This window comes from Numida meleagris, chromosome 5, assembly GCF_002078875.1.
Source record: "Numida meleagris isolate 19003 breed g44 Domestic line chromosome 5, NumMel1.0, whole genome shotgun sequence".
NCBI lineage: Eukaryota > Metazoa > Chordata > Aves > Galliformes > Numididae > Numida > Numida meleagris.
The window spans coordinates 61,359,915-61,375,378 of record NC_034413.1 but is presented as its reverse complement, the minus strand read 5'-3'; the positions used below and the strand labels follow the sequence as shown (position 1 = coordinate 61,375,378).

The 15,464-nt window shown below is 41.9% G+C and overlaps 1 protein-coding gene across 3 annotated transcripts in view; it reads left to right on the top strand.

The window, feature by feature from the left end:
• ADCY5 (adenylate cyclase 5) overlaps positions 1 to 15,464 on the top strand; it is a 206,368-nt gene that overhangs the window by 116,843 nt on the left and 74,061 nt on the right. For all 3 annotated transcript variants that reach the window (XM_021397477.1, XM_021397476.1, XM_021397478.1), the window contains exon 3: positions 3,335 to 3,456. In XM_021397477.1, coding sequence (XP_021253152.1) covers positions 3,335 to 3,456 — 122 coding nt within the window. The remainder of the gene's footprint in view (positions 1 to 3,334; positions 3,457 to 15,464) is intronic.

Below are 15,464 nucleotides of genomic sequence, written 5' to 3'. Positions count from 1 at the left end.
ATAAACAGAAGTCCAGGGTGTCCCATCCAAGATAGACACTCCTCATGGCTTCATTATCTGAGATAGCCTAGGGCAGAGCCGTAACTCTGTTCCTTGCACAGAATAAAATAATCTTGTTTAAAAAAAAAAAAGTCCTTAATAATCTGCAAAAACTTCAGATTTGAGTAAAAGAGTAGTTGTCAGAACCGCACTGTTTTACTTCTAGCATTGCTTGGCTTTCATCTGTGGGAAATCATTCTTCTTTTCATCTCTGCATCACTTAACGTGTGATGAATAGTCAGTGTTGCTAAACCTGAGGACAAATGGTCAGGCATGAGACACTAAATATTTGCTGATGCCTGGAGGTCATCTTGGGGGAGTACAGCATACATAGTTAAAATTCCTGTGTAGTACAGAGTCATTGTGCAGATGTGTGTGTTTTATATGTACACCCACATATACATATATCCATGTGTGCATATGTAAATAGAGTACATCTGTATTGTACTCTTTCATCTGTGCCGATTCTAGAGACTGCTTCTCCTCAGCATGCATTTGTTTAATGTATAATTCAGTAGAACTATATTGGCATCATCTTTTGAAGTGAGAATTATATATGAATTTGCACTCGCTTTTTTTATGGGGTCAGACTGATGCCTTGTTATACTTGTAAGACAGCAGTCCCAGCCACCTCACTTGTGCCCAAGTGATTTTACAGTGAGGGCTGCGCTGTGTTCCAGTTATAATACCAACGTGCCAATTGTACTCTAGCAGAGACTTTAATTTCATCTCTCCATTTGCAATAAGGGGATATTTTTGTTGTTTTGAAGGTCTTTATGATGGCTTTGCTTTATAATGGCTTTACTAAGGCACTTGTAACAGCCTCCTCTTGGTAGTTTCAGAGGTTAATTTCAGTGATCCTGATGCTCCCAGCATAAAGAATGAAGGTAATGTCCAGCTCTGTAATGCAGCTCAGTCTCCTAATTAGCTCCTACATGGAAGATAGCTCCTGTTGCATGCAGTCGCTTCACTTGTTAAGTTTTATTGCCACTTAGTAATAGTTCAGAGAGGTGTTAGTTTCCTGGAGATCTCAAATGTGTTGAAAACATTGGTGTTTTTTTCTGGCAAGTGCCTGTGGTGTCAGGAAGAGCAGGGCTGGTGGCTCTCCTGCAGAAGTTAGCCAGAAATTTGAGAAAAATCCCTTGGAGCATTAGTTGAGAAATTCACTCCCCCGAACATGTCCCTCTTTTGCAAGCAATTAAAAAAAACCATCCTTCCACTCTGCTGCGCCCACAGGGAATGTTCCAACCTGGGGTGCCCCTGAACTCTCCAGTGAGCTCTGAGTTATTTAAAGGATGCGTAAAAGCACATGTTGAATAGCAGCTTTCACACATTTGAGGGATGCCAATTATCATATGCAAATGACAGCAGCGTGTACACTAGTTACTCTGGTAAACATTCAAAATGTGTTGTGCTTTTGCACTCGAGGAGTACGCTAATAGCTGGCAGAAGCCTGAGGACACGTGCATGATTCATCATCTTTTATATATATATATAATTTGATGTGTGAATGCTAGCACATGCAGTATGCTAGTGAAGGTGAGAGTGCTTTACAAAACAAGCATCTTGTCAGGACTGCTGCAGTTTGGAGCTGGGGAGACAGACATCCCTCTAACACATCTTCTCCTGTGTTATTACTACCTCCTCAGTGGCTGGAGGTGAGAGTCAATCTCTTTAAGGTACGTGTTGAGGGGGGGAAAAGTACATACTGGGCAGTGCCGCAGCCTATAATATGTCTCAGTTCATGCTGAGCACATACCCAGCAAATTCATCTCCTTCTGGTTCCCTCAAAGTTTCTCTCCCTCCCTAGAGGATGAAATAAATGTGCAACTTTCAGGAGGAAAAAAACCAAAACACACAAAACAAAACCAGAAATCAGAATGTGTTTATAATTGAAGTGCGGGCAAGAGGTTTGGTGACGTGAGTAATTAGCGCAGGAATGCTGACCCCTCTGAGTCAGGGCTGCAGCTTGAGCCCAACTGTTCCCTGTGTTGTTGAGAATTAATGAGCTGTTAGATAGGGTTAGGCACTTTCGTTTATTCTACGCTGTCTGTGTCATCAGGAAGGAAGGCCATTTTTCTTCCCTCTGTTCACTGCAGGGACAGTAAAATAATAAAGGAGAGTGCGGTGCAAAAAAAAAAATCCAAAAGATTTGGAATTTTTCAGCTGTTCCAGGGCACTGCCTGCAGGTTGGGCTGTGCTGGAGCTGAGAGACGCTCACCACCTTCTCCAGCCATGGCCAAAACTCTCCTGTTCAGGAGAACAAATATAATAAACAGAGTGAATGGTCTGGGCAGAATTAATCAGGTGAGATCCCTGAAATATACAAACACATCCCTAGGGTGCTTATTACCTGCAGGCATAAATTCTACAGCTTTTACATAAAATTGGCACCAAATTTAGAATAATAGCAAGCACTGGCTTTTGTGTGAGTTTTTAGGAAAGTTACCAGAAAGTCATCGTTTTGTCATGCAACTCATTTTTGCCTAGCATACAAAACTTTATATAGAACAGCTCATAAAATGGTATTATGAAAGTCACACTAGAGCTATTATCAGTAAATAAAAGTGCAATTTAGTTGTTCCAAGTGAGGGTGGAGAGCAGTGAAATGCTGATGACAGAAGGCGGTTAATGGAAGCTCTCTTGTAGGGGAGTGGGTGGGTGTATGGGTCTTAATTCAGCTGGGCACTAATGGTGGTTTTAAGTGTAGAGGTGTAATGCTGCATTGCATAGTTGGCCTATCTTCTCATGCTCCTTTTTATTGGGGCATTCCTTTTGACTTGTTAACTGCTAAGAACAGGTTTGTACCTGCCTGGGGGAACGTGCTGAGAGGATTAGGTAGGGGAAGGAGGAATTTTAAATGGTGCCTGAGGGTGTTGGGGTGTCAGTCTTGTGGTGGTATGGGAAGGAGGACTTCATGATGGTGTGGAGAAACTTTGTGGAAGGTCAGATGGTGTCATGTAGCAGGGTCCTTCCAGGAATGTGCAAGTGCAATTTCTGAGTTGTGTGGATATTTCTTTTGCAAGAACAGGCAACCGTTAATCACAATGCCCAATGCAGCTGAGATGAAAAATAATAATATCCCTTCTCAAATCATTGAACTCTTGTTTTAGGGCCAGGACAGAATGGCAGATACCTTGACAGGGGATCAGCTGCTGGGTTTATGGATATGGTTCAGCTCGGTTGTGCTCATCACCCCCAAACTAGTGACTTCATTCCACCCCAATGCGGAGCAAAGTGTGTTTGTTAACTGGGCAGCAGGTGCTTTAATTGCTTCATCTGTCTGACTCCACAGGAGCGTCTCCTGCTCTCTGTACTTCCTCGACATGTTGCCATGGAGATGAAAGCTGACATTAACGCCAAGCAGGAAGATATGATGTTTCATAAGATCTACATCCAGAAGCATGACAATGTCAGGTAAGAAGAGCAGCCTGTCTCCAGCTGCTGGGGAGGAGAGACCCTTCCTATGCTTGGCACCTATGGCCCAGGGATGAAGATGACAGCAGCACATAATCCAAAATAAGTGTAAAAGCAGTTTGGAATGTCACCAGTTGACTTTGTAAGTTTGTTTATAGGACAGGAAGAGGATTGCCATGGGTCTGCAACATCTTCCTTTGAGAAGCAGCTTTAACTAACTTTTTTTTTTCCTGGACTGTCTCGATGGCTTTGAGAAAGTGGAATATTTGAATTTGATTATTTTTTTGGCAGTAACAAGCACCCTTCTGGTAAGTCATGAAGGGATGCAAGTTAAAGATGGATACCGCTTTCGGTGGGATAAATTGCAGAGCCCAGCTAGGGTTCGAGTCCCGTGGAGCAGTCCCTGCCAGTCTGTGATTTCAAGCAGGATGTCTGTTGGTGACAGCCCTTGGCACCTGCTCATCCACCAGTCAGCCATGCAGCGCTGTGTCTTGGCTTACGTGGATGAGCAGAAGAGCTTCTGCATGTCACCAGGTTCCCCGTGTCCACTCCCCAAGGAAGATGGATTGAAGTCGTAATCTAGTTGCTGGATATCTTTATGAGCTGCCGTTAAAAGTAAAGTTTAACCTAATCTTAACACATTTTACCTCTGCTACTGTGCCTAGTCTCTTTGGGAGTGACTTCTGTGTCTGTCAGGCCAGACCCTGACACTGCGTAACAGCTCTGTAAGTACTTCTGCTGAGACATGGGGCTGGGAACAGACAGCTTTCCTCCTTCCTTCCTCCATCCCCCCTTTAAATAAGTGGTTTTCTTGTAAGCTGCTTGTGTAGCCTCCTGTCTTACGTAGCTTTGAGTATGTTGATGAATTATATTTTCTGATACTGAGTAGTAGTAAAAGTGGATTTCTTGTATCTTTAATATACTGTGCCTGCATAATCTCCAGTAGGCGATGCAGTGAAATTCACTTAACATTCTGAAGCATTTGAAGGCTACAGCAAGTTGGCATTTCCTTAGTGGAGTGGAAAGGTAACAGACAAACACAAAAATGAGAGGGGGTTGCTTGCTGTGGAATCTGGTACGAAACTCACTGAAATCGGGGCAAGTCCGCACTGGCTTGGGTCGACCCCAGTTTGGCCTTTTATGATTTTGGTTCTGGCTGGGCAAACTGGTAAAGATCCACTAGCAATACTGAAGGCAAAAATGTTATCAGCTGTAAAATACTTACAATGGTTTTCTATTGAACATTTAAGAATATACTTAAGATGATGAAGGTGAGGGGAAGAGTCTTCCCGGCGTGCCCACAGTGGAGTATGTGTCGCAGTAGATGTTTTCTGTCTTTACATCCAGTTTTTTTCTTTTTTGCCCTTAGCTTGTTCAAGTGGGTGTGTAAATTTCTTACGATAGATGACATTTGTGAATTTTTGTAATAGAGAAATTACTTTTTTCCAGTACTCAAAGGTCAGCTTGACATTCGAATTGAACGCAAGTCATTGGATATGACATGAGACTAATCAGTATGGTATTCTATTCTTTCCCATTTCTTTCCATATATCATTATCTTCAGGTCTAAAAGTCATTCAGCACAGTAAAATCCTAGTAAAGATTATTATCTGTTTAGGATGATGCCTCTTTGAAATTTTGTTTTAATTATATCACTAAATAAGCAAAAACAAATTAATAATAAATTAACAAATGCGAATCAAGCTCAGTATTCAGCACACACATTTTTTTTCCTACTTTCTCTCTTTCACTTTGCCAGGTGACAGCTTCAAGTAGCTTTTACCCATGTGTACTGAGAGCAAAGAGAAGGTAACTTAGGAATATCTCATCTTCATATACTTTTGGGAAATGAATAACTAAGTATGAATATTGATAATGGAAACACAATTTGGTACAAATGACTCATTTCACACTAGGAGTTCAGTATGGAGCATTTGCTCTTGCCTGGGTGCTCTGAAACCACCCCTGGTGGGAATTACTGTGGATGGTTTTGAAGCATTTATGTGAACCTGGAAACACACTGGTGGCAGGGGGTAGCGCCTTGACAATGTGGATTAATGAATTGGCTGAAGAAAAGCAAGTGCGCACATTACTTACGGGGAAATGCTCCAGGGGAGGCTTTTGAGATTAGAACGCTCCAAGCAATTTTGTGTTGTTTTTGTCACTGTTCAAAAATGTCATAATATCTGAGTTTTTATGAGCTAGAGGTTATTGTGTCAAGGCAATTGAGAGGCATGTGAAGGGTGCTGTGCCCAGCCATTGAATCAGGCTTCCTGTTGGTGATTTACGAGCAGAAGCATTTCCTCCACACTTTGCAGAGGTGGGAAGGTCTGTGTGTATGTGTGCAGAGACGCGTGTTTCCCTCCACCAGTGGCCATAGGCAATGGTTCTCTTTTCTCATCTCTTGGATTGGTTGAAAAAGCAGATTGTCAGTGAAAGGTGAGGCACTGGCACAGGCTGCCCAGGGAACTTGTGGCTGCCCCATCCCTGGAGGCGTTCAAGGCCAGGTTGCATGGGGCCCTGGGCAACCTAGTCTGGTGCCTGATTTAGTGGTTGGCAACCCGGCTTGCGGCAGAGGGTTGAAACTAGATGACCTTGGAGGTCCCTTCCAACCCAAGCTGCTCTATGATTCTGTGGAAGTAAAGCAAATGGGAATTTTTGTTCACTGTTAAGATTGCTGTCGTAATGCCTTGACCATTTTACTGGCTCTTCAGGGCGCTCACAGATTTCCCCATCAGCATGGAGGCCACAGCTCCAGAGGCCCAAGGGCAGAGCCCTGCTCCTGCTTTGGTTTTTTGAGTGGGAGAAGGGCTTTGCAACATTCTGTGTCAGGCAAGATTAAATATTCTAATTTCCAGTAATGATTGGGCCTGGGCATTTGGGACCACCTCTCATTTCAATTAAAAAACAAACACAAACCACTGTTATGCTAAAATTATGTAAAGTTGCTGTGTGTTTTTGCTTTATTTCAATTTTAAATTGTGGAATCTTTAAATGACCAGATATGCTGTGACATTTTTGGTTTGTGATTTTGTGGAACATACTTTTTTCTTTTCCTTAAAAACAAAACAAAACAAAAAACAAACAAACAAAAAAACCCAACCCAACATCAAGCGATGTACAAAGATCTTTCCTAGCTGACAGGAGCAGGTCTGTAAAACACAGTCACAATCCTTTAATAAGGGCATTTCTGCCACAATATTGCTTACTGTGTTACGTTTATCTCAGGGGTTAGTTTATCTCTGTAGGGGGAAAGGTGATGTTTTTATGTCTCTCTGACCTGAATGGATAAAAGCAAACCCTTTTAGAACCTTATCAGGACTTCCTGTGAATGAGTTCATAATCTCCTGCTTATTGTTATGGAAAATAAAATTCAGAGACTAATTTATCCACAATGAAAATATAATTTCCTGTAGTTTTTGGCAGCAAAATTTATTTCAAGATTATGTTCCTCTGAAGAAATTAGGGTGATGTTGAAACTAAGATGAAGGTTTGGGGTTAATACTCTCTTTTGAGATGCAAATGAACAAAACCTTTGAACAAGGAATGAAACCATTCCCCATCCTGATGTACTGAATGAGAGTTAACTTTGACAAACAGAGAACGGTAGAGCGTGACGTGACCTTTCCCACATATGTGTGTTAAATATAAAGTCTATTGTCAAATGAAATCAGGAAAGGAGTTCCCGAGACCATACAAGTAATTCTGGGCAAACAACAAGGTGAATTATGTAAGTAAAGCAGTTTACTTTATCATGAATGAGATTATGTCTGATAGACAAACCCTAAAATACTCATAGATAATACTGTTTACTGAAATGCTTCCTAGGCAGAATTTAAAATGTTTTACACTTACTATTTATAGTATTTCTCTGCAAAGATAGTGACTTTAATGTTATCTGGGTTTGGCCAAATATAGTAATCTCTATGCTGTAAAAGGAGGCTTGAAGTCCTCTGTGAAGGGATAAAGGTTGGCTTTGTCATTGAAATTCCTTTGATGAACTGTTTTAAGAAGTTTATTTTAGGGCCAACATCCAAGCATGGTGAAAGTGACAGCTTCCTCTTTTCTGTCCTTTGCATAATTCTTATGAATCATGTACTCAGCAACATTAACCTGATCTCAGAGTTTTCTAAGCATCTTGACAACTTGAACTAAACTAGTCACAGAAATAAAACAGTCTATTTGCTTTTGGCTTTGTAAATGAAAACCATTTTTAACTAGTTGTCACCGCTGAGACTGGTTTTCTGATCTAATAACATTCTAACACCAAAAATTCTCTCCTTAAAAAATGACTAAACAGTTACACTTTGGCTGAGTGTCAGAGTGTTCAATCCAGCCATGTCAGCTTAAACTCTTCACCTTATAGGCACTGTGATGCTTAATTAGTTGCTTACTAAGGGCATTAAACTCTTAGATTGCAAGTTGCTACATAATTGTGTGTTATGAATTCATAATTTCAACTAAAAAAACAATTTTCTCCTTCTTCTTTCCACTGCTCCTGTACACAGGACGTCCAGTCTTAATATTTCTTGGAGTTAAAGAGTTATCAATATAAACAGCAGTGCAAGGCTGAGCTCTGACTGCAGCTCATAGGAGAGTTCCTAGAAGAGAGCTGTAATGGAACGTACCAGTTCGAAAGCAGTGCGCTGCTTAATGGTATATTCTGGTTGGTGAGTGCAGGCATGGGGCTGCTGCTTCCAACTTGCTAACAGTAACATGCCTTCTGAAATGCTAAATGGGTTTATAATGAGGCATATTCTCTCCAGTCTGGGTCAGACAAAAGATTGTCTTTTGGGGGCAGTTATGCCAATTGGCTGGTTTTCTTCAGGAGCTCATCTGGTTTCTGTTTTTGTGCTTTTTTTTATTAGAGGTTATTGAAGCTAAGCAGAAACCAGTTTAATTTTACCATCTTCAGTACATAAAACTATATTAAGGGAATGTATAAATTTGTGGATGTTCTTCTCTGGATTTTTTCAAAAATTTCCCAAATAATTTCTTGTCTCGGTCGAAGCTTTAATTTCTATGGAAAACTACGTTGCCAGGGAAAGGCAGCACCAGTAACTCTTAGAATAGAATCATAGAATGGCTTAGGTTGGAAAGGACCCTAAGGATCATCTAGTTCCAAGCCCCTGCCATGGGCTGGTTGCCACCCACCAGATCAGGCTGCCCAGGGCCCCATCCAACCCGGCCATGAACACCTCCAGGGCTGGGGCACCCACAGCTTCTCTGGGCAACCAATGTGCCAATGCCTCACAACTCGCTAAGTAAAGATTTTTTTTCCTGACATCTAACATAAATCTCTCCTCTTTTAGTGTAAAGCCATTCCCCATTGTCCTATCACTATCAGCCTGTGTAAAAAGTCAGTTCCTCTCCTGCTTGTAAGGTCCCCTCAAGTATTGGAAGGCTGCAGTGAGGACTCCCTGGATCTTTCTCTTCTCCAAGCTAAACAAGCCCAACTCCCTCAGCCTGTCTTCAAAGGAGAGGTGCTCCAGCCCTTTGATCACCTTTATGGCCCTCCTTTGGACTTGCTCCGACAGCTCCACATGCTTCCTGAATTGGATGCTTGAAATGCATTCATGGGTGGGTTGGTTGGTTCCCAGTATCAAGTTAACAGGACCTCTACCTGCTTTTCTTCATTCCATGCCCACATGCAGCAGTAAGTTATTTTTGGAGGTAAATGGAGGAGAACTGTGTGGGTTTCAGGTGGGTGAAGGTGTCCTCCGCATTAAATTGCCATAATTCTGGTTCAGGTTGTAGGCTGAGAAAAGTGAATAGGAGGGAAGTGATCAGCCTTTCCCCAAGTGGCAGCAGTGAGTTTTACTTTTTCAGGAACTCTTCTGTTTCTCTGTCAAGAGCCAGCTTCTGGGTACTTCACCTGTATCTGTCTAGGGGTAATGTTAGCTTTTTAGTTTCCAAGAAAATTTAATGATTTTTTTTTTAAGATAGTAATTTTTAGGAAGTGGCAAAGCAGCTTTCACCCATGGGTGATGGTGAATTACTTTGTGCTTACCACTAATTTCTTGGCTCTACCTAGAATGCTTGTTTCTGAGGGGGAAATCAGTGTCTTTTGGAGAAAAGCATTTAAGCTGAAACCAATCTGTAAAGGAATTTGGTTTTTTTGCAGTCTTTATTATGTCTGAGCTTGATATTGAAGCTATGCTGTAAGCTTATATGTTAATACTTTAGGATGCATTTCTACTAAATATCACTCTCTTTTCAATACATGTCAATGGTTCAGAATTGAAAATTTTAAGTTATAGAATAGAACAGGTTTATATATCTTATTATTTCTGCCTATTTGTCTGTGTGCTCAGCACCCTCTCAAAAGAACAAGTGCATGGTAACTTGTTCAAGCATCCATCTGACTGTCTGCAGATCTTTCTCTTTGAACTGGGAATATGCTGTGATCTTGGTCCACGCTGGGAACTCCTGGTGCCTTCTGGGGCATGAGTGAGTATTGTACCCTCCGAAGAACAAAACAGATAAATAACAGGTTGCAGGGTGCCCTGCTGGATGCATTACTTAAACACATGTGTTGTGATAAAGACAACAGTCCAGAAGTGCAGCATGCCAGGTAACTGCAGATCTGCAGCCACCAGCAAGCCATCAGCAATTAGGAAGAGCCTGTGATGTATAATTCAAGCGCAGGGGTCTGTGAAGTTCACAGGGTGATGGATTGAAGTGTGTTAGATGTTTTAATGATGAAATACCGTGAATAGTAATTTGAAGAGAATAATGAAGGTGCCTGCAGAAGTTTACAGAGCAGAATTTTAGCTCATGAAGGTTATTTGGTTTCTCTTTTTTCTTCAGTAGTACTAGAAATATTTTGTTTTTAAAAAAGCAAATCTCACTGCTGATTGGCCTGATAGTAAAAGCAATTGCATTAAATGTATAGTTTAAAAAAAATTATTAAACTGATCTACTTTCAGTCTTCTGTATTCTAGAATAACCTTAAGGGAGAGGGAAAAAAGTCACTTCTGATCAAAACTTTATGAAGTCTTACTTGTAAAAACTTGGTTAACTTTCACTTAATCAATTACTGTGTCATGTAGTTAACATGCAAAGTGGTTTTAAGAACATTGAGCTTATATAATAACATTTGAAGAGGTTCTTGTTAAAATCATCCTACCTTTTTGCTTCCTCCATAGACTATAATGACTGAAAAGCAAAATCAGTTAAACTTTTTTATTCTGTAATGCACTGAACTTTGCATGACTATTTAAAGAACTCCTTTTACAGAAGCTGTAGAACAGGGGCACAGTATTTGGTAGGGATGGATTAACTTATCTTACACTATATTTAAATCCCTCAACAACAATTGCTAATATGTGCATCTGTTCTCACTGATGTATATATAATTTATACACTGGATAAATTATGAAGAAGAGCCAAACCTGAAACCAGATAGTGGAGAGGAGCTCTTGAGAGGTCTGGTATCCTGTGATTCAAGTTAGTGCCTTGCTCCCTTGCTGCTAAGTCCTCCAGTTGCTGAAAGTCATAGTGTATTTTTGAAACTTCTTCTTTTTCATTAATTTTGCTTCAAAATGAGAGGTTAAAAAGCTAGGAACAGGCTGGTACTGGCTGTGTAGGAACTAGTCTAGGAACAAGTTGCTTCAGACAGGGAGCTGAAGAGAAATAGGAAGCAACCAGAGGACTACAAAGAACAGTGGAGGAGGAAAAAGACCAAAGAGATTAAAAGAATGTCAGCATGCACACCACTGGCAGAATATTGGCTTTGTGGAATGATGGAAATGCTCTTTGTAGAAATTGGAGACTTTTCTATGACCATTTGTGTTTCTGGTACAAAGACCTAAAACGATGCACAGAGTTTAAAATGGTGGGAATAAGGATTTGTAAGAGCAGGTATGTTGTGAAAAATTGAAGGTTTGCAAATAATTATCATAAACCACAGAGAACCATTGGCGTTGCTGTATGTGTGTTCAGCAAATACCTGAGGCTCTCAAAGACACTGAAAAGTTCTAAGGATATTGGCGAGTAACCATCTTCTCTTTGAGCCAGAGTCCTAGATGAATCCTTTAAATATACAGAAGGGTGATGAGGGTTTGAAACCAGCTTCCTCTACCTCAGTTGTGTAGAGCTGACCCCCAAGCCGTCATGCAACGACTGCTCATGCTGGATGCTCCATCATATGGGTGACTTTCAGCAAAATATTCTCACCTAGCCTGGTGTGGCAGAGAATATCATAGCACATGGCTGGTGACACGAAGCTTGGATGATCATGGCTTTGTTCCATTGTGAGATGGAACGGCCTCAAGTTGTGCAGTGGCCTCAAGTTGTGCCAGGGAAGGTTTAGGTTGGATATCTGGAAAAACTTTTTTACAGGAAGGGTTGTTAAGCACTGGAACAGCCTCCCCCGGGAGGTGGTTGAGTCACCATCCCTGAATGTGTTTAAAAACCGTTTGGACGTGGTGCTCAGGGACATGATTTTGCGGTGGGTTGTTAGGGTAGTATGGTTGGGTTGCGGTTGGACTTGATGATCTTAAGGTCTTTTCCAACCTGAGCAATTCTATGATAAGATCATCCAGAAATCCCTTTCTCCTTCTTTAGCTGCTGGAATTACAACTTGCCCTCCCACATGAAGGGGAAGGTGCGAGGCAGCTGGGGATTTTCTCAGAATAGAGGTAGTGACAGTTTGTTGATCCGCCAAGACAGCTCACTTGCTTTTTTTGTTGTTGTTACTGTTTTGAGTGGGGTTGTTTTTAGTTTTATCAAGAATTCTTATAGAGTCTGATAGTACGCTGACACCATTTCACACTCGCTGTAGGGAATGTGTTGCTAACAGGATGTTACTGGGACAACCCTCCTTCTCCTGACAGTCACTTAATTTCGGTTGTGTCTGGGGCCTGGCAGACCCATACATCAGTGAATGCAGCAGCAAGCTGGAGAGAGGCTTCGTAACACCCTGGAGCGAGAAGGAGATGAGAGATGTATGTTGTGAAGCTGGTGGGGTATTCATGTAGTGGTGAGACAAGAATTACAGGAAAGGCCGAAAAGCCTTGAAAAGCAAATTTAGCAATTGTTAGTAATGGCTGGAGGAAAGGAGATGAAAGAATGGAGAAGAGCCCCATAGTGGTTTAGATAGTGGATGGCCCTAGCAGTTCTGGTGGAGAGAGCCTCCAGCCCAGGGAGTGTGCACACCATGGTGCTGCTGCTTTCTGCAGGGGTTGCTTGCAAAGAATGAGCTAGCAAGAATCAGTTTGTACAACAAGCAAGCAAAGCTTTGGCTTCTACTTAGGTGAACTTGAGCAATTCTAGTTACATATCAGACAGGAGCCAAGTGGTGATCCATACAAGTATAATTATTCTGTTTCGTTTGGAGTCTTTTGTTCTGGATTATATTCAAAACCACCGTAAACTCATTTATAAGATTTATTTTCTTTCCAGGCAAGAGAAAAAGGCTTTCTGAGTTAATAGTTCTACTTCATTTTAATTAAAAAGGAGAAAGAAACCATGTCTCCTGTACTTTTCTTCCTTAAGAATCTTGCCTTCCACAGAGCAGCAGCCCCCAAGTCACAGTTTAGGATAACAGGTCCAGTGCAGGACAAGTTTGTGTTACAGAATATCAAGAGTAAGTGATATTCTCATTTGAAAATACAAGTGTTCTTTGTCATTTTCAGCTGCAAACAGAATAAAATGTTGTTACGGAAATCAGAAGCAATTACAAATTTCTTACAAAGCCTGAAATGGCAGCTGTGACTTTCCTGCTGAGCTTTTCCTTGCAAGTATATAATGAGGGAAGGAATAAACCAAAAACAATGTGTTCTCTGAAAGTCTATAAGGAACTGGAATAAAAAAAAGAAAAACAGTGTTGGAGGACAACTGTACAGAACTGAAGTTGTATTTAAGGATGATATGGGAAATTCTGTGGGGATTTGGGATTCTGAAATCAGCATAGGAAGGTGACGGCATTTGTTCGCCCACTGCAAAATGACTTGTGTGATGAGAATCATCCCGGGCTGCACTTCTGTAATACAGAAGCCCAGATAACACTGACTTCATAAGCATGTATTAGATCACTGTATTTCACTTAGATATATGCTCTCACGGGTTTATTTAAGTGATTTTTTCACGCTTTCTTTCATGTCTTCTAAGTTATTTTTTTCTGCAGATTCAAGGATCGTTTTTAGAGGAAGATCATAAAAGCTGTATTTTGTTGGTCTGTCTTGAATCCCACTGTCCTATGTCACAGGGAGCACCGAAATCAGCAGGGCAGAGCATGGTGCCGCCTGCCTCTGCCTCTAATTATTCCGAGTGTTTTATACATAATGAGCAGCTGCAGCACAAGGTCCTGAGGACAGCCCCATTCCCAATCCAAAATAGCCTGTTGTCCAGCTCACGCTACGTTCAGGCAGGGAGAAAATCAGACCCATGTTTTCTCACTTCTTGCAGGCAGGGGGGTCGTAACAGACCGTTTCCTTGCTCCATTTATTTATAGGCGGCTTTTGCAGAATGTTGAAGAATGCAGGCTGCAAGTTGCTGTGTGTCCTCTGTTCCTTAAAGATGTGCCTGGCTGATGCGGGGTTTTAGCTGGCTGCAACATGGGCTCCCAGCAAAGATTTGTTAAGAGCTGCCTCACAGGCAGCACAGATGCGGTGGGGATGTTCCTAAATGTGGGACACGCATCCTTTTGTGCTGTAGTTGCTGACTTTGCCTGAGCCCCAGCTGAATTTCTTAGTAAAACAATAAAAATGAAAGGAAGGCAACAGTAAACTATGCTGTAAGATGCTACTATCTTACAGAGGCTCAAACTGAAGCAAAAAATGATCAGTGGGGTTTTCCAGCCCCCCGGTCCGCCATTAACCACAGGGGTGTGAAGCAAGCAGGGGGGGAGCAGAGGCCAGTGTGATCCTGGGGACGGTTTGCTTTCACATTTGACCACTGTTAACTTTTGTCCATTCTGTTTGTGAGGGCTCTGTTGACTGGCTGCTGTCAGCAGGATTTTTTTTCAGTTGCATAAGGACTGGGAAAACAGTCTCTGTCTGACTCTGTCACAGTGAATGGCTTTTAAGTTAAGCCGTGGCTGCAGTTATTGTGCTCTAGCTGTGACACTATAAATAAAGTTATTAACAGCAATATGTAAATGGGTTTCTATTTTTGTCCCCTGTATTGTTTGCAAAATCTAGGGCAGTTATTCAGTAAGAATCATCTGCTGTTTAGCACTGAGCCTACCAGCATTTGATGCTGTGTGGGCTGCTGCTTTTTTTTTTTTTTTTTTCCCTCCCTTTCTTTCTTTGCACTGGCTTTTAGAATCCAGCTCCTTTGCAAGTTTGTTTATTGTGGTACATAAGAAATAGAGTAGCTGCGCTAAGCATTTTCAGGCTTCCGGAGAGTGACTCGATACTTAAGAATAGAGAATCATCTCTTGCTATCTGAACTGTAGGAGCATTAAAAACAGCTCCAATAACATTAAATACCACAGTTGCTGTTTGCCTGCGTGTGCATCTTGCAAATTCCAGTTTGTTCAGAAATCCGTGTTTCCTTCCGCTCCCTTCCCATGGCTCCTCTGGGCCAGGTGAGTGGGGACTGCTGTGGGAGGGCACGGACGCGTTGTTGTCCAAACACTGCCCTACTGTCATGGCTACTCCTTTCTGGAAGGGCAAATTAAACTAATCCAAGACATCTGTTTAGAAACCTGAATGTATCTGTGCTAGGGACAGCAGCTGTATTGCTGTGATGGCTAGCAGATACACTGCCCAACACATTTCTAGCATGGGTAAGGCTTCACTGGCTGAGGACATGCTCCAGTTCATGTAAAACAGTTTGAACAGACTTCCTCCTGCTTATGCATATATTTAGAATCATAGAATCGTTTGAGTTGGAAGGGATCCTTAAAGGCCATCTGGTCCAACTCTCCTGCAGTGAGCAGGGACACCTACAGTTCCATCAGGTGCTCAGAGCCCCGTGCAACCTGACCTTGAGTGTCTCCAGGGACAGGGCACCCACCACCTCTCTGGGCAACCTGTGCCAGTGCTTCACCACCCTTATTG